We start from the raw sequence: 24,533 nt of genomic DNA on the forward strand, positions 1-24,533 counted from the left end.
ACTGCACCATATTCACCACAATCTAATGGTGTTGCAGAACGCAAAAATCGAACTCTAAAAGAGATGATGAATACACTGCTACTGACTTCAGGATTACCTCATAACATGTGGGGGGAAGCTGTTTTGACAGCCAACTATATCTTGAATAAGATCCCTCTCAAAGGAAAAGATGTTACTCCTTATGAGTTGTGGAAGGGAAGGAAGCCATCCTACAAATACCTCAAAGTGTGGGGGTGTTTGGCAAAGGTAATGGTTCCTCCGCCCAAAGAAGTTACAATCGGACCTAAAACGGTTGATGGTATCTTCATTGGATATGCACTTAACAGTAGTGCATATCGATTTGTTGTTCACAAGTCTGAAATATCGACTATAACAGTAGGGACAACAATTGAGTCAAGGAATGCCGTATTTCTCGAAAATACATTTCCTTGCAAAGACAAAGAAAAAGTCGTAACCAATTCTGAGACAAGAATTGAAGAAGAAGCCACTAGTTCTAAACCAGTGGAAGAAGAAGCCACTAGTTCTAAATCAGCGGATGAGTAACCTAAATCGCGCAAGCGTTCAAGGCCCGATCCGAATGATACAGTACTAAGACGTGGTAATAGGGTCAGAACGCCAAAAACATTTGGTCCTGACTACATTGCTTTTATGCTAGATGAAGAACCGACATCTATAAAAGTAGCTTTCGATGGCCCAGACGGGTTGCATTGGAAAGAAGCTGTTCAAAGCGAAATTGATTTAATTTTGCTAAACCACACGTGGGTGTTGGTTGATCTACCTGAAGGTGCAAAACCTCTAGGTTGCAAATGGGTCCTTAAAAGGAAATTTAAGGCCGATGGAACAGTTGATAAGTATAAAGCCCGACTAGTAGTAAAGGGTTTTAAACAAAAGGAAGGACATGACTTCTTCGATACATACTCACCTGTAACGAGGATTACTTCCATCCGCGTGCTTCTCGCGATTGCTGCATTGCACAATCTTGAGATTCACCAAATGGATGTAAAGACCGCGTTTCTGAATGGTGAACTCGAAGATGAAATCTATATGGAACAACCTGAAGGTTTTGTAGTACCTGGACAAGAGAAAAAGGTCTGCAAACTGGTTAAATCCCTCTATGGATTGAAACAAGCGCCATTGCAATGGCACTTGAAGTTTGATAATGTGATGTTATCAAATGGGTTTAAAATCAACGAGTGCGACAAATGTGTCTACATCAGGAGCACTAATAACGGTCATGTTATAGTGTGTCTCTACGTTGATGATATGTTAATCTTGGGTAGCAACACTCAAGTAATTAACGATACAAAGGCCATGTTAAAGAGAAACTTTGACATGAAAGACATGGGTCTAGCCGATGTAATTCTTGGAATGAAGATTCTAAGAACGAATGATGGAATCATCTTAACACAATCACATTATGTTGAGAAGATATTGAATAAATTCAAAGCCTACGATGGCGCGCCGGTTAAGACTCCAATTGAACTCGACGTTCACTTGAGCAAGAACAAAGGCGAGCCCGTTGCTCAAGAAGAGTATGCACGGGTCATCGGGTGCATTATGTACTTGACTAATTGCACTCGACCTGACATCGCTTGTGTCGTGAACAAGTTGAGTCGTTACACGAGCAATCCAAGCAAAGAGCATTGGAGAGCTCTTGTAAGGGTTTTGAGATATTTAAAACATACTCAAAATTATGGGCTACGCTTCTCGAGATACCCCCCGGTACTTGAAGGGTACTGTGATGCCAATTGGATATCTGATAATAGAGACTCACTTTCGACAAGTGGATACGTCTTTACTATTGGGGGTGGTGCTGTATCGTGGAAATCCACAAAACAGACATGTATAGCCCGATCAACAATGGAATCGGAGTTCATTGCCTTGGATAAGGCTGGTGAGGAAGCCGAGTGGCTTAAGAACTTCCTTGAAGATATTCCATTTCTGTCTAAACCAGTGCCACCAGTGCTAATCCACTGCGATAGCCAAGCGGCTATTGGAAGGGCAAATAATGGTTTCTATAACGGTAAGTCTCGACACATACGTCGACGACATAACACCGTGAGACATTTGATCACAACTGGCGTGATTACAATTGACTATGTGAAGTCAATAGATAATCTAGCGGATCCGCTAACCAAAGGGTTAAACCGTGATCAAATGAATAAGTTGCTAGAGGGAATGGGTTTGAGATCTACAAACTAAAGAATTGTCATAGTGGTAACCCAACCATGATGACTGGAGATCCCAAGAACTTGGTTCAAAGGGACAACTAAGCTATGAGAGTTCATGAAAAACACTCAAACTATATCTATTCCCTAAGAGCAATAGAGTGTTGGAGAACTTGCCTAGTGGTAAAGGCTAAGTCTATGACTTTTAATGGTTCTTAAAGATCTCAAAGAGATGGAGTTCTCAAAGAGACCAAGTATGGCAAGGTACTTGACTAAGAATCACCTATGTAAGTGCGAAGTGTGGTCGCTTCATAAAACGTACTTATGAATCCAAAGTGGTGTCCAAGACCGCAATGGACACAAAACGTGAGAACGGATGAGGTTGAGGTGTTTAAGCGTTAACACCATTGTCTCGGTGCACGCCGTGGGGGATTAGTTCAAAGCATCGCGCTACTAAGCCGCATGTGTATCCGATGGTGTCGACTATGGAGGGTTCAAAGTCAACAACTACCTATCCTTATGCTTATATACCTCTCGAGGGTTGAGCTTATGTCTGCATGCATATGCATTTGGCTATTTCCACTCATGTGGGGGATTGTAAAAATCATGGATTAAATATGCCCGGTCAATGGTTTTGACCAAAGAATAAATGTGACGAGACATTTAATTTTGTGAAATTAAATGATATAGCGTCGATCTACATTTTACGTAGATAAATGTAGTATATTCACTTTCTCAAATCCGATTTCCGGTGAGTGAGAAACAGTGGATTAAAGTTGGGCATAATTAGCTTTTAATTAAAGCTTGGAGCATGTGCTTAGGGAATAATTAACTAGTGTTAATTATCCCACATTGGAAGATTAATACATCTTTAATGTGTATAAATTAAGTGACTTTATGTTACTTAATAATTATAGTGGATCAAGATGGGTGAAAAAGCCCACACGCGCGCGCCGCCGCCGCCCGCCCCGCCCGAGCCCGAGCCCGTGCTCGTGCTCGTGGGCGTGGGCGCGGGCGCGGGCGCAGGCCGCGGGCCCGGGCCCGGGCCCGAGCCCGAGCCCGATCTCGATCTCGATCTTGATCTTGGGCTTGATCTTGGGCTTGGACTTGGACTTGGATCTTGGCAATTGGTCTTTGGGTGGTCTTTGGGCTTGGGGCTTGGCCCAAACTATTCTTTTTGGACCACCGCCGAGTCAGCAATCCAAGTGGCTTGACACGTCGTCAAGCGAGGCACAGTCACGGCTGCCACGTGAGAAATCCACACGCTCCACATGCGAAAGGCACACGCCTGCCACACGCTCGTAACCGACGTCGGTTACGAATCTGCCATGATGAGCCTTCATGGCTCGGTTGACCCTGCATGGTGGCTTGGCCTATAAATAGGCTAGCCATACCACTGCATTAATACACACCATTACAAGCCTTCTGCATCATCATAAGCTCTCTCCCTCTCTCTGCATTGTCCTTCTGTCGAAACTCTGCCCTCTCCCCCATCCAGTTCGCCGGAGCTCTACTGATTGCGGTGCTGCATCAATAGAGACGTAGCCGTTTTACCTTTGGGGACGACACGCCAAACCGAAGAGCACTACCGGGGCGTATCTCGTCTTGCGGGAAGAGGCCTCCTCGACTCGGCTCAAACATTTTTCACGGTTACTGTTTCGTTTTTACATTTGTAATCTCATTCTAGTTCAGTTTCCTCTTTTGTATTCCTTCTTTTGGGTTGTATTACGCCCGGCTCTTATCTCTTGTAATCCAGAAACCAACATTTAGTGTAACTTATATGCTTATACTATTTGTTTAAACACTTTTGAAGTAGATGCAGTATAGTATTGTTTAGCTGACCCGTTTGGAAGCTTTCTTCTCTCCAGCACTTCTTAGATGTCATTTTTCATTTTTGTTGAACAGCTCCTAATGTGGAATCATCAGTATCTGCAACAGAATTTATTTAGAATGTTCATGTTTTGGTATTTGTCTATTTAATTACAGTGGCTAACCATTAGCTAATTCTATCATTAATCATATGTTCATTCTAATCTTATATGCAGTTTCTTTCATTATACAAATGTACTGTTATTGCAAAGCTTTTTTCCTATATAATTGCTCATACTTTGAAATTGTATCTTAGGTTAAGTTTATTTTAACTGGCCTCTTTGGAAGTATTGTCTTCTTCTTTCCTTCTCCTCCCCTTTTTGGAATCTTTTGAACCTGCATAAGAATAGAGTTTTTATTGATTTAAATTTTTGCAAATGTTATTAAAATCTATATTTTTGTCTCTAACAGGCTGTTGTTGAACTATGGCTCCTTATGTTACCTTGGTGCAGAATCTTCACACTGCCATTATAAACTCTATCATAAAAGTCTGTTGTGTTCGTGTCTTTGGAGGTCTTCCTGATGACAATAAAGATATCAATTCAGAATGTGTTCTTCATGATTCAAAGGTCTGAATGACTAAAACCATATAAATGTTTAGTTATCTTTGTTAAATTACTTTTTATATTTCTATTTCATAAAGGGGAAGACATATAATCTTCTATTTATCATTTCACTCATATTTGATAGCTTATTTCTTTAATACTCGGGGTACATTCATTCAAGCAACATTTCCCAAAAGGGTGCTACAGAATCTGGAACGCAAACTTTATGAAGGAGGCATCTATTATATAAAAAATTTCTTTGTTAGGGACAACACCCTCATAAACAAAGCTACTAATCACCTTTATAGACTGAATATGAATTTCAGAACAGAGATGTATGAAGTCAGAGATCTTGCTTTTCTAGCAAATTTGTTTTCTTTTAAACCATTTTCTGACATATCAATCAATGAGAATGAAGATCAGACATCATTTTTTGGTATAACTTCTATTATATATTTTGTTGCAACACTTTAATTTACAATTTTTTGGTTCATTTATTTAGTTTTTTATTTTCCAGATATTATTGGTGTAATAACTGCCCCTGGAAGAGATTTGAAGCAAAATAGATATAGGTTGATTGAGGTTGAAATAAGTGATGAGCAGTAAGTCTCTCTGCCCCTGCATTTCATTTTTTATATTTGATTCTGTTTTTGTAACTAACTTTATTTCATTCTCAACAGCCATAATAAGATATTATGTACAATTTGGGGTTCCAATGTGGATTCTTATTTGTCTCAATTGAAAAAGGCTAAAGAGACTGTCCTATAATCATTGTGCAGTTTTGTAAGCCTAATGTTTTCAGAGGTTGTATTTCTATCATATTTATATACTCTCTTTGATATTTTGAAACTTTATTTATAATATTTGTTTGTCATATTTTCAGGTGAGATTGGTGTATCCACTCATTATCAAGCATCTAAGATTTTGACCAATGCTGATGTGACTGAAGTCTAGGAGTTTTGGAACATGTGGTATTTTTTTCAAAGTCTATATTACTGTATATTTTTCTGAATATTATACACTTTTGTAGTTTTTATTCTTTTGATCTTTGAGACTATACTGATATACATATAGCTTCTAACAAATTTTAATTCTAATGTTTAGGATTAAGCATGATGATACCTTCATTGCACAAGGGTCAGTGAATCAATCTGGAGTGAAGCATAATAGAGAGTTCGATGATCTTGATGTCAAGTCTATTAGTGATGTTGTTTGTTTGGAGGTATTGAAAGATATCATTTATAAATAATTTGTTTATAAACACTGATCAACAACGGTATACAATCTGTTCTCTTTTTAATTATGAAATAGTTTATTTCTGATCTTGGTAAACATGATGGTTGCTACTGGATTTTTGGGAAAGTTGAATCAATTGAGGCTCATTTTGGAGAGTGGTATTATCTAGCATGTAAAACCTGTGTTAAAAAAATTAGAGTGTTGGATGGCAACAAGTTTAGGTGTGATTTATGTATCAAGAACTATGATGTTGCTGTGAAAAGGTATTCTTATGCATTCTGTTTTTATCTAACTTAGTTGTTTATAATTTATTGCAAGAAGTTAATTAGTTTAACATCTTATTTCTCTTGTTTAAGTTCAGGTTTGTTGTCAACATTGTTGATGACACAAGCAATGCATCCCTATTGTTGTGGGATAGAAAAGTTGTTCAGCTTATTGGAAAAAGGGTGACTAATTTGATTGGAAGCAATATGGAAGTAATAAAAGAATCAATTCAAATATAAGGCTATTTATTATGCATAAGGATTATAGGTTTCTATGTTTTAATCATGAGTGGCTTTTGCTGTTTTACATAAATCTGCTATGGAATATATTCCTAGGAAAATTGAGGAGCTGGTTTTGGGTTAAGAGGTATTGTTTAAGGTTCAAGGCAGGAATAGCAAGGAATATTATCTCAGATATCCATATACGGTTAACAAAATTTGCAATATCCCAGAAATTGTTGAGAAGCATGTTCCTCTGAACATTGGATCACAAGTTCTGAATTCTGATGTGAAGTTGTCTGATTTACTCTTTGGTGATGATACTGTAGAGGTAATTTTTCAAATATTAAGTTGGCCTTTTCTTACATTCTGATGTTTATTTGAGTTGTATGTAATTCATCTTTAACTTCTTTTTTAGGTAACTGATAAGGGCTTTGTCACTCCTAATTTATCTGTGGTACTAAGCAAAATGGTGTTGAATGAATTGCTGAAAGAAGTGTGAAGAGGTGCTTGGAAGATGAGTTTGGTAACTGTGATGATTTCTGCTTTGGAAAGATCAAGAAGAAGATGAAGAAAGTAAATGTGATAGAAGAAGATGATGAGGCTTCGTCAGCTACAGTCAGGACATCTCTATTGCTGATTAGTGTGGGAAAAACTTCTGAATTTATGTGTTTTTTTAATTTCTGCTTAACCTTTTTGAACTTATCAGAATCTTCATCTTAGTTTTTTGGTTTTATTTGGCACTCTTGAGATGAATTTTATTTGTATTCATGACTGATGCCTTTTTTTAATGAATTCTTCTTTTGGTTTACAATTCTTGGTTATATATTTCTTCTTTGAAGTTGTTTATCATTTATTAGATTTATCTTTATTCATGGCAGATTTTTATATTTTTTCAACACTTATAAATTTAACATTATTTTTATTTTTTCCTAAGTCTTCACAGATACTTTCATAGAGTATCTTTCATAGAGTATTGCAGATACTTGCAGAGACTATAAATGAAATACAATTACACACTACTTTTGCTTATTTTAGATAATTATCTTGATTAATTTATTTACTCTCCTAAATACTACACAGAAATTTTTAAAAGAAAATTATCACAGTCAAATGCTGAAATTAAGAAGTTATTTTAGGCAATTTTACATACATGTATCACCAAATATTAATCCATATATATTAGTATCCATTTACATGCAGATTGATTCAACATCATTTTTAAAAAACAGAATGCATAAGAATACATAAGAATTATAAACAGAAGGAACCACTCTATTGAGATAAAGATATCTTACATGCATTTTTAGGTTTTACTTAGGATTTCTTGAGGCTAACCTTTGTTATTACTAAGTTTTGATTCCTAACATGCATAATTAGTTAACTATGAGGATCATTATTTTATAGTTATACCTTAAATCAAATATGTCTGCCTCCTCCATAGCCATCTTGTAGATATTCTTCCTGATATGTTTTCTTCCATCATTTAGGTACCTCTGCATATTAATTAACTGTCCGTATAAATAAAGAATAGAAATTGGAACATGTGTACATATGTTTAAAACCTATATGTTCCTAGAATTATACTACATATTAAAACCAATTCTAAATAAGTGTATGGATGTGTAGAAGTATATTAGCCCATTCTAAACTCATTTTGATCCCCAAACCCTAGGATAGTGTAACTGAAAGGTCATGTTGGAATCTGTGATACTCTCTAACTTAACACCTTTTTAAGAACACTTTTGCTTTAAGTAATTCACTCTTTTCTTGCAGACAATTGTGTTTTACATTTTTTAGGTGTTTGCAATGAAAAAATTGAAGAAATCTACAAGCTTAAAGAGTTGTTCCTATCAAGGTTTATCAACTGAAGTTTCAGGTATAGATTATACCTTTGAGTTATTTGATTAGTTTTCTGTTATAGCTATTTATCCTTCCTCTTTATGGCTATTCCATTGGTTGTCAATGTTAATCCTGTCAAAAAACAAATGTAAGTACAAGTTTTTGTAATAAAATTTGCAATTTAATATAATAATCTCATAGAATCTGTATTCTATTCTTCTTCTTCTTTTGAGAAAATTCAATTTACTTCGCTTACAGTGTTTTTATATTGCCAAACCAGAAAGATTATATGATTTGAATACTATATTTGATTAGTGCTTCAATATTTCTGGGCAAAATGTTGAAAATCCCCCAATTTTTGAATTGTAAGGCCAAATTTTCAATTCCCAAATTTTTTCACTAAAATTCTGTTTTTCAATATCTAAATTTAGCCCCAGCTATTCCATTTTATTCTGGGCAAAATTTTGAAAATTTATGTTTAGGCCACAAACTTGCATCAAATTTGAAAGCACATTCTGAAAATTTGATGTTTTATTCATAGTCACAGTTTAGATCTCCTAAAATAGAGTCTGATAACAACATCAAATAAAAAGTTCTTAAAAAATTTTAATTCGATTATTAAATTGAAACTTATCTCTTCAGGCATGCAATCCTAGGGTTTGGAAAACTAGATTTCTGATTTGTGTCTGCAATTTTTTGGGTATCATCTTTGAATCCTTTAATGGCAGCCACTCTTTCTCCGTTTCTGAAAAATATTACTCCCTCCGTCCCATTAAATATGCAACATTTGGGAATCGGCACGGGTTTTTATGTAGTGTTGTTTTGTGAGTTAATGAAGAGAGAGTAAAGTAAGAGAGAGTAAAGTAAGAGAGATGAAAAAGTAGAGATAGAGATGTTTCCATTTTAGGAAACGTTTCATTTTTAATGGGACAAACTAAAAAGGAAAACGTTTCATTTCTAATGGGATGGAGGGAGTACATGAAAAATGTCAGATTCCTTCCTAATCTTCTACCTTCTGTAAATAAAAACTGAAAAATCTGTATTGTACCTGTAATCGAAACCGGAATCAAACAATTTGAGTAGCATCTAAACCGATTTGCTGAGGTTAGGGTTTCAATCATTCCGTCTTCGATTAGGCTGTATAGATCTGTTTTGCGTCCGGCCAATTCGTCGTCTAATGGAAGGAATTGCGCCGAGATGGAGTAGATAATTTTTATGGTTGTTGAGTGGAAAACAGGAGTATTTTAGCTCCAAATCTTTGTATCGTCGTTGCTAAGCGTAGAGACGGTCGGTATTGTGTCGCCGACGGAGGCGATTTGCTGGTCGTGTGGATTTTCTGGCTGGACAAAAGATCGATTTCGTCGGTAGGGTTTTGATAGTAGAAGCGGCGCCTCCTTTCGTTTGGAGGAGGAAAAAGCCTTTTATATGGCTGTATAAATTATGGTTTTTACTCCTAAGTGTATTAATTTAATTAATCATAGAGTAATTAAATGAATTAATTTGCTACTTATGTAATATTATAGATTTGGGTTCATTGTTGGGCCTATTAATGTAGAATGGGCCAATTTAATAATCCGATTGGGCCACTTCTATTCTTTGTTTGGGTATGTGTTTTAATTTTGATTGGGCCATTTATTAGTGTATTGACCTTTATAATTTTTTTGTAATTTTAATTAACTTTTTTTTATTTAAGCAATTATATTTTTAAATTATTATATATTTTGGAATGTATTTATTTAGTCTTTATATTTTAAAATGGATTTTGTATGTCTTCATGAAGTTATTTTATTCATAATATGATGTAATAGAATATAGATTAGTTTTCAACATTTTTGTTAAAGTATATGACATATTTTTTCGTATTCAAGGTTTTTACTAATTAAGGAGTATTTTCGAAAAATAATATGACATTTATTTTCTTATTCAAGATTTTTTCTATTTAAGGAGTATTTTCTAAAACCTTATAAGAATATCTTGGTATTATTTAGAGTTTTATTTGAACTTTTATATAATTTTTTTATATTTAATAAGAATAATTTGGTCTGTATGTATATTTAATAGAAGTATTTGTTGAATTATTTTTTGTTAAATTCAAATGTACTAAATATTTTTTTGAGCAATGAGTAAATAAGGAGTATTTTCTAAAACCTTATAAGAATATCTTGGTAATACTTAGAGTCTAATTTGAACTATTTTATAAGATTTTTATAGTTAATAAGAATAATTTGGTTTCTATATATACTTAATAGAAGTATTTGTTGAATTATTTTTTGTTTAATTCAATTGTACTAAATGTTTTGTTTTTTGGAATTTATGTATTTGGTATTTGTAGTTTAAAATGAGTAAATTATGTTTTAATGAAGTTGTTTTATTCATAATATGATGTAATATAGTATAGAAAAAATTTACAACATTTTTGTTTAAGTATATGACATTTATTTTCTTACTCGACATTTTTTCTATTTAAGGAGTATTTTCTAGAACTTTATAAGAATAGCTTGGTATTAGTTAGAGCTTTATTTGAACTTTTATACAATTTTTTTATAGTTAATAATAATATTCTGTTTTGTATGCATATTTAATAGAAGTATTCTTTGAATTATAAATATTTTATAGTTAATAAGAATAATATCGTTTGTATATATAGTTAATAGAAGTGAGTCGATTCTAGGCCGGGTCGGGCCGGTTCTGGGTCGGGCTATAGGGCACGGCTACATTTATTTCATATATAAATATAAATGGTAACTGTTGATGTTAACACAAACATCAGGTAGTTTAGCTCGTACTTAGAAAGAGCAATGTCAGTAGAAAAGCCTTATAAGAATATCTTGATAAATATCTTGGTAATGCTTAGAGTTTTATTTGAAATATTTTATAAATATTTTATAGCTAATAAGGCTTATATCGTTTGTATATATAGTTAATACAAGTGAGTCGGGCCGGGTCTGTTTTGGGCCGGGCTATAGGGCACGGCTATATTTATTTCATATACAAATATAAATGTTAACTGTTGATATTAACACAAACATCAGGTAGTTTAGCTCATACTTAGAAAGAGCAATGTCAGTAGAAAAGCCTTCATTTTTCAAGGTTCTTGCCACCTTGGATTTCACAAAGCAATTGTTAAGCCATTATCCTATTTAAGCTTATATATATACATCTACTGATCGATCAGTTGTTAAATATATTTTTTTTTGTGCAATTACTAAATAAGGAGTATTTTCTAAAACCTTATAAGAATATTTTGGTATTGCTTAGAGTCTAATTTGAACTATTTTATTAAATTTTTATGAGTAGTTAATAAGAATAATTTAGTTTCTTTATTACCTAATAGAAGTATTTGTTGAATTATTTTTTGTTTAATTCAATTGTACTAAATAAATTTTTTTTTGAAGCATGTGTTGGTGGATCCGTTGAAAGTCCTATTATTATAAGTGATATTGTACCAGATGAACGGAGTATATCTCTTACGGAAGGGAGCACTATGGTTTCGTCTTCGTTGTATCAATCTGGAGGTATTCTTTTATCACTATTGAGATGGAATTTTATTAACTTTATGTTTATGTAAGTTTAATGAATTTGATACATTGCATTGATAACTATTTTTATTATTTATTTTTGTTAATAAATTCATAATATCCGATAATTAAAATTACTATATTTAACCAATGTATACTTTATAACGCTTTTGATACGAGGAACGTCTTGGCAAACCGAATAAACTGTTTGATCCAAGGCTACCTTTCACATTCCAACGACGTCAATTTCCTCTGGTTGTGTCATATGCAATGACCATTAACAAAAGTCAAGGCCAATCATTGTCCCATGTTGGATTATTTTTGAAAAAACCGGTCTTCAGTCATGGACAACTTTATGTTGCTATATTTAGAGTCACAAGTCGTGAAGGATTGAAAATTTTAGTTTGTGGGGATGAGGTTGATAGTAGAAGTGATTCTACTCTTAATGTTGTATACAAAGAAGTCTTTCAAAACGTATGAATTACTGGTGTTAGAGAGAGGTTTGTAACGTTTTTGTTAAGAAGATATTTGAATTCTATATTTTGTTGTTCGAATTTATAATGAACAATTTAATTTTTCAAACGGTTTTATTTATTTACTTCAGTATTTAGTATTTCTCAATCTTTTGTTTGTATATCCTATTCTGTTTGTATTTCTTTCCCTCATGTCTTTCTGTTATTGTGGATCGATAGATTGATAATGTAGAAGTAAAAGTATGTTTTTGAAATGTTAATAATCAATTTTTACAAAATATTCAATAGTTTTTATTCTTGAATTATGTTTGTATTTCTTTCCCTCATGTGTATCCGTTATAGTGGATCGATAGATTGATATATGTAGAAATAAAAGTATGTTTTTGAAATGTTAATAATCATATTTATACAATATTTCAATAGTTTTTATTCTTGAATTGCAAAAATATCAACAATATTATATTTTAAAAATATATATATTTTATTTTTTTCTAAAGATAATTTGGCCCGTGCATAGTACGTTGGTAAAACTAGTTTTACTAAATTGAAGTGTTAGAGTGTCCACTATAGTATAGGTGCGCCGGCCGCCCCGGCGGGGGCGAAGGCGGGGCGGTCTATAGTGGGCGGGACGTCCGCCCCGAAGCGGACAAAAAAAAAGGGGGCGGAAGGCCTTCCGCCGAGAAATGTGCGAGGACGCGACGGTCGCTGGGCGGCGGGGCGGACGATTTTTTATTTTTTTGTTTTTTCTTAAATTCACTTTAATTTACCTATAAATACACCCTCATTTCACTCATTATTTTTACACCATTCCAATTCTTCACTCATACTTTCTCTCACTAAAATTTGTGGATTCCATTGGTATTTAAAATGGACGATTTGTGGAACGAGGCATAGAATTCTCTGATTCAAGAGGTGCAGAACGACGCCGAGGCGGAGGATGCGGCGCGCGCGGCGGATATCGCGGAGGCCGCGATCCCTCGTGCGATTACTCGTCGTCGGACCATCCAACAAGACCATAGCGGAGCGCACCAGCGTCTAATGGCAGACTACTTTGTGGATAACCCTTGTTATCCACCCGAGATTTTTCGTCGGCGATTCAGAATGTCGCAACGGCTCTTCAACCATATAGCGATGAATTTGGCGGAGCGGTACCGGTGCTTCACCCTCCGAAGTGATTGCACTGGCCGGATCGGGCTGTCTACTCTTCAGAAGTGCACCGCTGCAATCGGGCAGCTTGCCTACGCCGGACCGGCTGATATGTTCGACGAATACCTACAGATGGGTGAGACGACTAGCCTAACGGTGCTCGGGCAGTTTTGTAAGGGGATCCGAGAAATATTTGGTGGGGAGTTCCTACGAAAGCCCACCCCTGATGAGTGTCAGAGACTGCTAGATATGCACGGTGCGGTTCACGATTTCCCGGGAATGTTAGGAAGCATCGATTGCATGCATTGGGAGTGGAGAAACTGCCCGGTGGCGTGGAAAAGCCAGTTCACTACTGGTTTCAAAGGCAGACATCCCTCGATGATCTTGGAAGCCGTTGCTGACTACCGTTTGCGGATCTGGCATGCGTATTTCGGTGTTGCAGGTTCGAACAATGACATCAATGTTCTTCAGTCATCGCCTCTATTCAATGATGAGTGCCGGGGTGAGGGTCCTGAAATCAGCTTCGTAGCCAACGGCACACAGTACAGTAGGGGATATTATTTGGCAGATGGGATATATCCTCGGTGGCCCGTATTCGTCAAGACAGTTCGCCAACCGGTTGGACCGAAGAAACAATATTTTGCGCGAAAACAAGAGGCTGCTAGGAAGGATGTTGAGCGAGCTTTTGGTGTCCTCCAAGCGCGATGGGCCATTATACGGTGCCCGGCACGAAGATGATGTTGCGAATATTATGTTAGCATGTATCATATTGCATAATATGATAATAGAAGATGAATGATTTGCTGCAGAGCGCTGGGCACCAGAAGATAGCGCAAGTACAAGTAACGGTGTTGCCTCCGCGCCGATCCAGATGGGTGTACCACGTAGCAATGAATATTTGATCTAGCGTTTCACTGATATGCGCAGGAGCACAGCACATACCGCACTCCAGGCCAATTTGATTGAAGAAGTTTGGGCACGTAGGGGAGGTGGCGGCATAGTGTGAACACCATCGTGATGTTCAATAGATTAATATTTCGTTGTATAATTTTTCTAGTACTTTAATACGACGAAAATGTAGTGTTTAATTTTAATTTCTTCACTTATAGCCGTTTTTTTCAAATTACGTATAGTCCGATCATTTTAATTATAATTGAATTAAAATAAACGAAAAAAATTGAGGCTATTGGAGGTATCCGCCTATAGTGGCGGAACCCTATTTTTTAGGCGCGGATAAAAAAACTGGGGTTGTGGACAAAAAATGGGGGCGAGACTATTGGAATTGTCCGCCTTATAGTGGACACTCTTAGATGGACAAATGACAAATTAATAAATATAATACTATACATTAAAAACTCCACTAATTTTGTAAGTGTAGAGTTGTAACAGATCCCAATGCTTTGGTTCTGCAACATTCTAAATGCCAATATCAACTTAGATCAAAAGAAGACATCTGCCGCCCCAAATGCCGCGGCGGCAGTGGTGGCGATGGTGGCCGCGGCCACAGTAGTCATGAACAAGCGTGCAGTTGATGGTGGAACGACACACAATATGTTTTAGGGGAGTGCAGTGGTCCAAACCTGGTCCAATTGCTTTACTCACTTGTCTCACTCTCTCCCCTACCACACAACAAAATTGCATCATACACTAAAAACCAAATACTATTATTCAAGATTTATAAATTCTTGTCTCTTCACCTTACCATTATTACTTAATTATCTCTTTCTTCACTACCATAGTCCACTGTGTGTACATTCTCATGTTTTCCTGATTCAGCTTGGTGAGGCTGAGATTACCTTCTTTTTGTCAGAATCACTCTCCCACCATCAAAAATCAAATATACTACTAGATATATAACCATAAATTATTAGTAGTTCAAAACACATTCTTCCTTTTTTTTCCATTTTACCAAGCTCACTTTCAAGACAAAAAGAACCCATCTTTTCCTTTTTAATTTAATTTGCTTGCTTTTAGCTAGTCCTCTCCTTGTGTAGATGAACCCAATCATGGCTAAAACCCCTCAAGACTCACTCTCTTCCTCCAGCAGATACTTCCACTGGAAAAACAAGGCCATCCAAGACCAAGACAACGAAATGGAAGAAATCTTGAATTTCACCCACAAATCCAAATCCAAACCCAAATCAGAAAACCCCAAGATTTTCCCAATTCACCAATCCCCACCCACCGCCACCGCCGCGAGAGCGAATTACCGGAAAAGGGTATCCGTCAAGTTTCGGGCCGCCCTCGCATTTGGCCGGGCCCGAACGCCGTTTTCGTCGGGCCTAGGGGAGCGGGTGGTGGGAACCCTCTTCGGGCAGCGGCGCGGGCACGTTCGTTTCGCGTTCCAGGAGGATTTCAAGGCGGCGCCGGCGTTCCTGGTGGAGCTGGCGACGCCGACGAGCGCGCTGGTGAAGGAGATGGCGTCGGGCCAAGTGAGGATCGCGCTGGAGTGCGAGAAGCGGCAGCAGCAGGAGAAGAAGCTGCTTCTGGAAGAGCCCCTCTGGCGCACCGACTGCAACGGCAAGAAATGCGGCTACGCGATGCGCCGCGACTGCGGGCCCGACGACTGGAAGGTGCTCAACGCCGTCGGCCCGATCTCCATGGGCGCCGGCGTGCTCCCCGGCGACGGCGAGGTCATGTACATGAGAGCCAAATTCGAGAGGGTCGTCGGCTCCAGAGACTCTGAAGCTTTCTACATGATGAATCCGGATAGAAATGGAGGCCCCGAGCTCAGCATTTATTTACTCAGAGTTTGACCACTTTCTTACCAATATGTAATGCGATTTTAGTTTAATTTTTGTTTAAACATAGTGAAGAATGGAGTGGTGAGATTGGTATAAGTTGTGAATATGTTGCTGTTTTTTATCAATGGAAGAAGAAGCCATGAGCGATTTCCAGTTTTTTGTCTGAGTTTTTTAGATAAGGAATTTTGTCGAACACTTTGCATGCGTTTCTAATTTAGGATTAATGAAGACGAGTGAACAAAGATTTTTAAGGAAAAAAATGTACTCCCTCCATCTCGGACTACTTGCACTTATTTCCTTTATAGGCGTCCCAAGTTATTTGCACTCTTTGCATTTTTAGTAAAAATTATCACCTATAACCGCAATTGTTGACTTTGCTATACCCTCATTCCTTAATCTCCGTGTGAAAAGAAAATGTGCGAGTAGTCCGGGACGGAGGGAGTACTAAGAAAGATGGAATGGCAATGATTAGGCATGATTTGGAGTCAGGGTTATGGTGACACACGTGAAGGAATGGATCAATATGTTTCTTCAATTCTAAGTTTAGTCACCACTTTAATTATCATATATAATGATGTATATTCAATTTCTTCTTTCTTAAATTTTTTTTTCTTACTCATACATTACCTTAAGATGTTATATGGGGACGGTTATGTAGCGTTGGAATTTAAGTGAGTGACAATTTGGGTTTGGAAATTTATGAATTTGAAATTTACCATTATTCTTGGTTGAAATTTTTAAAAATCGTGCAAGTAACCTTCTTCTCTGTCACTCTATACTTATGGAAATGCTCACAAATGATAGTACGAAGTACTCCCTCCGCCCCACTCAAGATGGTCACATTCTTGAATGGCACGAGATTTTAAGAAATGTTGTTAGATGAAATAAAGTAGAAATAAAAAATGTAGTTAATATTTTAATGAGAAGAGAGGAGGTTATTTCTAAAATTAGAAAGTGACCATTTTGATTGTGATAAACAAAAAAGGAAAGATGGTGATCTTGAAAGAGACGGATAGAGTAATAATCAGTGATTGACACCATAAATTAGGGTCCTATAATTCATAATACTTGCATTTAGTATTTTTTATGATATTTCTATAATTTAATGAGTATTATTTGAAAGTCATATCTCTAAAAATACGTCAAAGTTATTAATATAATTATTGCTAAAATTATTTAAAAGTTGTGTTATTGGGGTATTATTCATCGTGAAGTTTCTTCCCTATATGTAATGAGTAATTGACGGCCTAGTCGACAATTTTTTTAAATTGATAATTGACAACTATGTCAATAATATACGTTACAGATGTCAACACGAATGCATTTATATGTCAACAAAATGTAGCTGATATACATATGTCTTCTGTTGACATCTAAATTTACATGTTAATGGAAGACATGTAAAATATATTTAGTTGACATACAAATATTTTTATTTTAACATTCATATTATTAGCTATTAATTTAAAAAATTATCAACCGATCCCGACTCATATTAGTATACACATATCCTTTCAACTTATATGGATAATGAAGAATATAATAGTCATAAAAATTATGGTGTACGGAATACTTTTTTTAGGGGAGTTAACTAATTGTAGTAAAACTTAATCGATATTTACTTTAAATAAAATTATAATGCAAAGTCCTTGAAAAAGTACTACTACTCCACTTGTTTTCTTTCCTTAAATTTCACACAATTCCCAATTTTCAAGAAATTAAACAAATCTTATATGCACGCGGATCTTCAAAGTGGGTTTAAACTTGAAACGTAAAAAATCAAATCAAGCCCGGCGGCTGCATATTAAACGTTCGATTTTTATAATGATCTCTCAAATAATTCACGATTATTTAGAATGAGAGGGAGATTACTTTTGCCTTGTGTTTGATAGTCACAATTCATATGTCAGAATCTGAAACATGAAACAAATTGTCAATTAGTATAATTGCTTGTTTTTTGTCATGTAGTAATAGTAGAATTGAAGGCAGAATATGTATGTATATCAGCGATTGTTGGTTGCAGCACTGGCAATTCTGCCTATTTGGATCCACTATTTTAGTCAAGTCTTATTTTCTTTTTTATTTTTCTTGCACCATTCCAACACTACTTTTTCTTTAATTTTTCTTTATTGTTTTGAGTCTTTTTATGCAACAAAGTCTGAAATTCAGCGATCATACCCTACTCAGAGTAGTACTCCATCCTCCTTCAGTCCTTGAATAAAGTACCATTTTTTTTCATTTTAATTCATCCACAAATAAATTTCAATTCACTTTTATTATAAATGGTAATAAATGGTAATAGAATCTCATATTCCACTCATATTTCATTAAAATTAATATATACAAGTGAAACTCATATTCTACTAACTTTTTCCACTCACTTTTCTTGACATTTTTTAAAACCCGTAGTATCGCCAAGAAATGAAACTTGTAATTGTGAAAGAATGGAGTACTTCTTTGCCTTCTCCTTTTTCGTGATTTATCATATCTCAGTTTCAAAATTTGTGATTAGGAGGTGTACCTATAAGTATGATTTGTTACAAAGTTTTACTACTACTATATACTCCTCCGTCCCGAAAAAATATGCACTTTGAGTTCGACACGAATTTTAATGCAAAATTGGTAAAGTAAGAGAGATATAGAGAGAAAAGGTAACTAAAGTATTGTTAGTGGTCTTGGCGGACGCAGGATTTTGAAGTTGGGGGGTCCAATTCTCCGATAACAATTGTAAGGTATTATTTGATGTCGTCGTAGCCGAAAGTTGCGATATTATTACGATGCGATGGAAATGAGTAATGAGATTGATTTAATTAGATGATATAGAAACTAGATATATGTATATATTTAATATTATTAATTGTTAAATGCTAGCCTGAATTCGAATTTGATTTTATAAAATGAGCTTGATTTAATAAAATGAGCTTGATTTTATTCGAATTCAGGCTAGGGAGATGCTAGGCGAGGAAATTTACCATATGTGCTAAGTTATCATTTAATAACTATGAATATAAAACATATACTAATATTTAAAATTGTTGGGGGTTTCATGGGACCCCCAAATCCCCACGTAGGTCCGTCACTGGTTAGTGGAGAATGAGTCTCATCTCATTGGAGAAAAAAGAGTTCAAAATTAAAAAAATGCATATTCTTGTTGGACGGATGTAGTACTATATAAAATTGCACTGTTTTGCCTTTTTTTAATAAAAATATCAATAATGGTTCATCTCATTAGAGATAATAGAGTTTTTAAAATTAGAAAATGTATATTCTTGTTGAACGGAGGGAGTACTATATAAAATTGCACTCTTTTGCCTTTTTGTTTTAATAAAAATAGTATATCATTCTCTTTCACAATCGAGACCGACCTCCCCGGCCTTGTCGCCATGCATGTATAATGTATTAATGAGAAGGAGAGCAGTGAAGATTAGAGTTTTGAAAGACGAAGATGAATTAACATGAAAACAAAGCCATTGTAATTTGTAAAGTACTTTTAAAACTCTATTTATTTCTTTTTTAAAAGAAATTTTGGGAATGGTGTATAACTTTTCTTGGTGATGAAGAAGAGAGAGATAGATTTATATATATGTTGTATGCAGTGGCGGATCCACTAAGGAATAAGGGGGTACAATTGTACCCCAAAGTATGATATTATTATTATACAATCAATAGATAACCAAGTTGATTGGCTAGCCTAGTGGTAAATTCTTCCACTATCAACGAAGTGCCCCAAGTTCAATTCCCTTTGATCCCAGTTATTTAAGTCCATTTTCCTCTTTATTCATTTCAGTAAGTACTTTTTCTCCTCATTTTAGCTTCATTTTATTAAGTACTTTTCCTATTTATTTTAGTTTCTTCATTTCAGTAAATACTTATTCTCCTAATTTTAGCTTCCATATTTTATCAAGTATTTTTTCTTTTCATTATCCTCTCTACTAACACGTCTTATATTGTACTACTATTTCTATTTCAAATTTATGTATGCACTTTGTTTTTAAAACAATTCCTTATTTAATAAAGATTATGCATTTCGATTATTTTCTAATGTATTTTAATATTATCTTTTTTATTTTAAATTCTTCTATCATATTTTATTTTTTTTATCATCTATGTTTTTAAATAATTGAAACACTAAAGATTTATTAGTAAAAATAACACAAAAAAGTTGATTTATTAGTAAAGATAACCCGATCTATTAAAATAATTTATTTATAATATTTAAATCTAAGAACATTAATTTAGAATAATGAAAGTCATTTAAGTAGTAACACCAAAATTAAAAATAATTCACGTTTATATACAATGAATAATCTTAGTTTAAAATACAGTTAAAAATTTTGATTGAGAGAATAAATTAAAGAGATGAAAAAATATAGGTATTTTAAAATTTCAAATCACTACAATTATTTATCGTACTCCCAAACTGATAATCTTGGATACGCCACTGGTTGTATGCACATATGTGGATGGTTTTATTGAGGATTTGTTTAATTATCATATATTAATATTACCTATTTTAATTAGTACTACTACACTACTACTATATACCACAACGCTGTGAGATTGAATATGTATTTAATGGAGTATATATTTCTTCATAAAAATGGAAACAATCGTCACCGAAATAAAATAGTAGATATTATTCGCCAACCCAATTCCATATAAGTGGATTAAACAAACCTATATTAACTGCAAATAGTTGTCGGTTACCGGGTGAACTAATTACTAATTGGAAGCTGCTTTGTTTCGAACTACTAATTACTACAAAAAATAATAAAATTTGCACCCTTTTTGCTTTGTTTTTCTCTTGTCCCTCAGAGTTAGTGTTTATAAATTTTTATAGTACATTTTAATGACGTCAGCAAGCTTAATGTAACACAAAAATGATGGCTAAGATTTTCTCTCTTCTCTCAATTAGTGGCATCCTAATAAAATATGCCTCGTACGTTTTACAGGCATATAGCTATTTCGAATGAAAACCATAAATATACTACTAATATTTATTTATTTATTTATAATGCTATGTATAGAACTTTCTAAATGAAAAATCTATATGGGAAGTTTGGGCCAGTTCTAGTAAAAAGGCCATAAGTTGAAATGAAATAAAAACTATCATTTCCTGGCCTTTTGCTTGAAGGCCCGATTCAGTTGGGCCTAAGCCAGAATAGATTGGCCCTGGATGACCAATTATATTTATTTGTTCATAATATAGGTAGAAGTACTATAAACAAGATATCAATAAATGTACGTTCTAATTAATCAACAGGCAATCCACAACTTAATTTAATGTATCACAAGAAAAAAAAATTAACACATGAATTTTGACCTATATATTCATCTATGTAGAAAGCTAACGAAAGACAACTTTTTACACGAACTCTTTGACTACGAATAAATAAATATTCCTCTACAATAATTACAATATCAAATCCAAGCTTTATTACATTTCCAATTAGGCCAGAACTCTAATCTTGAATTATGAAATACTCCCTCCATCCCACAATAATAAATGATAAGTGGATCTCACATTCCACTAACTCACTTCACTCACAATTTATTATAAAACCAATATTAAAAAGTGGGTCTCACATTCCACTAACTTTTCCAACCAACTTTTCTTTACATAACAATAAGACTGACAATTATTGTGGGCGGAGGGAGTACTACTCAACAAAGCCATAATATAACTATTATCACCCATTTGTAATGTTTTTTTTCTTTTGAATAGAAGAAAAAAGTTTAAACAAGGATATCATCCTGTATATATTTTCAATCTTGAGGTAAAGAGTTGTGGTTCTTGGATGGACCAGAAGGAGGGATAGGTACCCCTTTTGGAAGCTTAGCAAAGTACAACTCCTCACTGCGTCGCTTTGCCTTTTCTTGGAAATAATTTGAAGCCATTGAAGAATGATCACTCTCCTTCACAATCAAGATGGATCTCCCCGGCCTAGTCGCAATGCAAGAACTCCATGTATTAATGAGAAGAAGAGCAATGAGGATTAGAGTTCTGAACGCCGAAGATGAAGATGAAGATGAAGAATAAGAAGAAAACGAAGCCATTGTAGAGTATTTTTAAAACTTTTTATTTTTATTTTTTGCTTTTAGAGAATAATTAGGAACGGTGTACAGCTTTTGTTGGTGATGAAGAAGATAAGGGTTTATATATACTTATGTGGATGATTTATAGAGGATTTGTTTTTGCATGGGGAGGCCGAGAATAGCTGAATAGGATAGTTGGAAATGTGATGTCAAGAGTTGAGAATTATCTAATAATTTTAGTAGTACTATATGTATGAATGTATTAAACACGCAAAAGAGTGTTGAATTTTCGTAATTATGAATGTATTAAACCGTGTATACAATTACAATGCAGGGGAATTCTATTGGATGCCGGCTTGAGTTTTTCTTAATTTAAGTATATTTTTCGTGTTAGGGTTTTCATTTTTCAATGAAGAATAATATTTCTTGTACGTCAAACTCAATTATTTGTCATATATAGGAAAAAGTGTGATATTGGTTTAGTTATAAATTTATACGTCTATTTATTGGGTTATAAGATTCTGGTGTATTTGTGGAGCCACCGATCACGTGACATATGGTAGTCTTATACTCATACTCTTACCCAATATGGTCATCAATTTTTAAAGTGAGCTACGTATTTAATTTACAAAAGATTAAGAGCATTACATAGCTACGCTACGTATCTACTAAATCTTAAGCACTAATCTACGAAGTGCTTATCTTTCTACATTCATATGTATTTAAGGGCAATTAAATCTTAACAATAATCATATTAATTTTTTTAAAAAAATTATTCTTAATATTATATTTTATCAATAAAATAAAATTAATAATATCATTAAATAATTAAAAGAACAATACGTAATTGAACTTACATAATTTCAATGAAAATGAAACTTCAAAACAAAAAATGAAATAATACACTAATTAATTGAAGGTATATTAAACATATGTATATAGGAGTATATGTTTGTGGTGTGTATACCTCTGCCATTATGTGTATCTAACTATTTATACACGAGTTCCTTAAATTGCATGTTTGGTGCATTAGCATGAATTTATTGAAGGAAAAAGGAAGATTAAAAATTTCAACAATGAACTTTTTTATAAATCTTTTGCGTGAGAAGCTACCAAAAGCTACACATGGGCCACTAATTACGATTAATAATCACTTTACTATTTTAAACTCGACAACGATAGTTATGTGCTGTTATTGGTTCAAATCTTAGTACTATCAATCTAACTGAGACTTGTAAATAATGAAATCAGTTCGGTTTGCAATAATCGAAGTTGAATAGTTATAATTATTGTTTAGATTATGATACTTTGTTTGTTGTTAAGCGGCAGCTTTATTGACCATATCATGTTCATACAAAAATTTTCTCTTTTTTTAACTAAAAATAAAATTAAGAGAAAAATAGGGTGCCATATATATAAATTACAAATAGTTCAATATATGCGATATCAAAGTTCAGAAATTACCATAAGTATAAATAGAAATAGAATGATTCTTCTCATTTCATTAGTGATCTAATTGATGAAGTGTGAATCCTAGCTACTAATCGTTACTAATATTTTTTTAGTCTAGATATATTGTGGGCATTCAAGAATAGCTAGGTGTTGTCATTATTTTTCAATTCTCTTTTTAAAAATTGAGATTTTATGATTGTTTAAAAATCTAATAAAAAGTTATTATGAATTGCGGTTGTTTGTAGAGACTATAAAATTTTTATGTTTGTAAAGACTGCATCTTTAAAGCATTTTTTGACGATTTGCTTAATTTTTATGTTTATTATTTCAATTAAATTTTGTAATAATGATCGAAGATGATGAAATTTCCTTTGCGTGCCTTCTTATTAAAATTTGCAACCATTTATTTATTTATCAATTTTCTTACTTTAATTATATTATACGACCTTATTAATTAGTATAAAAATTGAATGTTCTTTATGGGTATTTAATGGAGTATATATTTCTTCATAAAAATGGAAACAATCGTCACCGAACAAAATATTCGCCAACCCCAATTCCATATAATTGGTATAGTACATTAAATAAACCAATATTAGCTGTAAATTGTAGTAAAATGAATCACCAACCAATTTTGAGACAGCATATACATAGCCAGAACTGCCGGCCGGCCGGTAATGATTTTGGAAATAAATTCATACTATGTCAGTGACATTTGAAGCAGCTATAATCCAAATTTTATGTATAAGTATTGAAAAATAAAATAGTTTATTTAGCATTAGTAAATTTTTGTGTAAAAATTTGGGATTATGCATGAACAGTTGTGACAGCTCTGGGGTGGACCCTAGAGGCCAAAGAAGTCCAAAACAGAACACTAAAATCTAAGTCACAATAGATACCTAGAGCAACAAACTCTGAATTAAATTTAACCACATCCTCAATTCTGACACCCTTGCATCACTCTGCATTACTGCCCTTTGTAATTTCTAGTATGATTTTTTTTATCTTCAAATGGTCCTCCA

General features: G+C 34.2%; 1 protein-coding gene and 1 long non-coding RNA gene across 4 annotated transcripts; one reads left to right on the forward strand and one right to left on the reverse strand.

The window, feature by feature from the left end:
• Positions 1–1,032: 1,032 nt before the first annotated feature.
• LOC121794945 lies at positions 1,033–9,566 on the reverse strand. Of its 3 annotated transcripts, XR_006049376.1 has the most exons (7): positions 9,191–9,566; positions 8,193–8,274; positions 7,714–7,796; positions 4,480–4,556; positions 4,276–4,373; positions 4,011–4,097; positions 1,033–1,072 (listed from the first exon to the last, which is right to left on the reverse strand). It is a non-coding gene; the product is annotated as an uncharacterized LOC121794945 (long non-coding RNA). The 3 variants fall into 3 exon arrangements; XR_006049375.1 differs by lacking the exon at positions 1,033–1,072 and having other exon boundaries at positions 3,813–4,097; XR_006049374.1 differs by lacking the exons at positions 1,033–1,072; positions 4,011–4,097 and having other exon boundaries at positions 4,173–4,373.
• A 5,333-nt stretch (positions 9,567–14,899) lies between these two features.
• LOC121793776 (protein MIZU-KUSSEI 1-like) lies at positions 14,900–16,180 on the forward strand. The gene has a single exon (XM_042191808.1). The coding sequence runs from the start codon at positions 15,274–15,276 to the stop codon at positions 16,033–16,035; it is 762 nt and encodes a 253-aa protein (XP_042047742.1). The 5' UTR covers positions 14,900–15,273; the 3' UTR covers positions 16,036–16,180.
• The last annotated feature ends 8,353 nt before the right edge of the window (positions 16,181–24,533 follow it).

Source organism: Salvia splendens, chromosome 3 (genome assembly GCF_004379255.2).
Source record: "Salvia splendens isolate huo1 chromosome 3, SspV2, whole genome shotgun sequence".
NCBI classification, from domain to species: domain Eukaryota; kingdom Viridiplantae; phylum Streptophyta; class Magnoliopsida; order Lamiales; family Lamiaceae; genus Salvia; species Salvia splendens.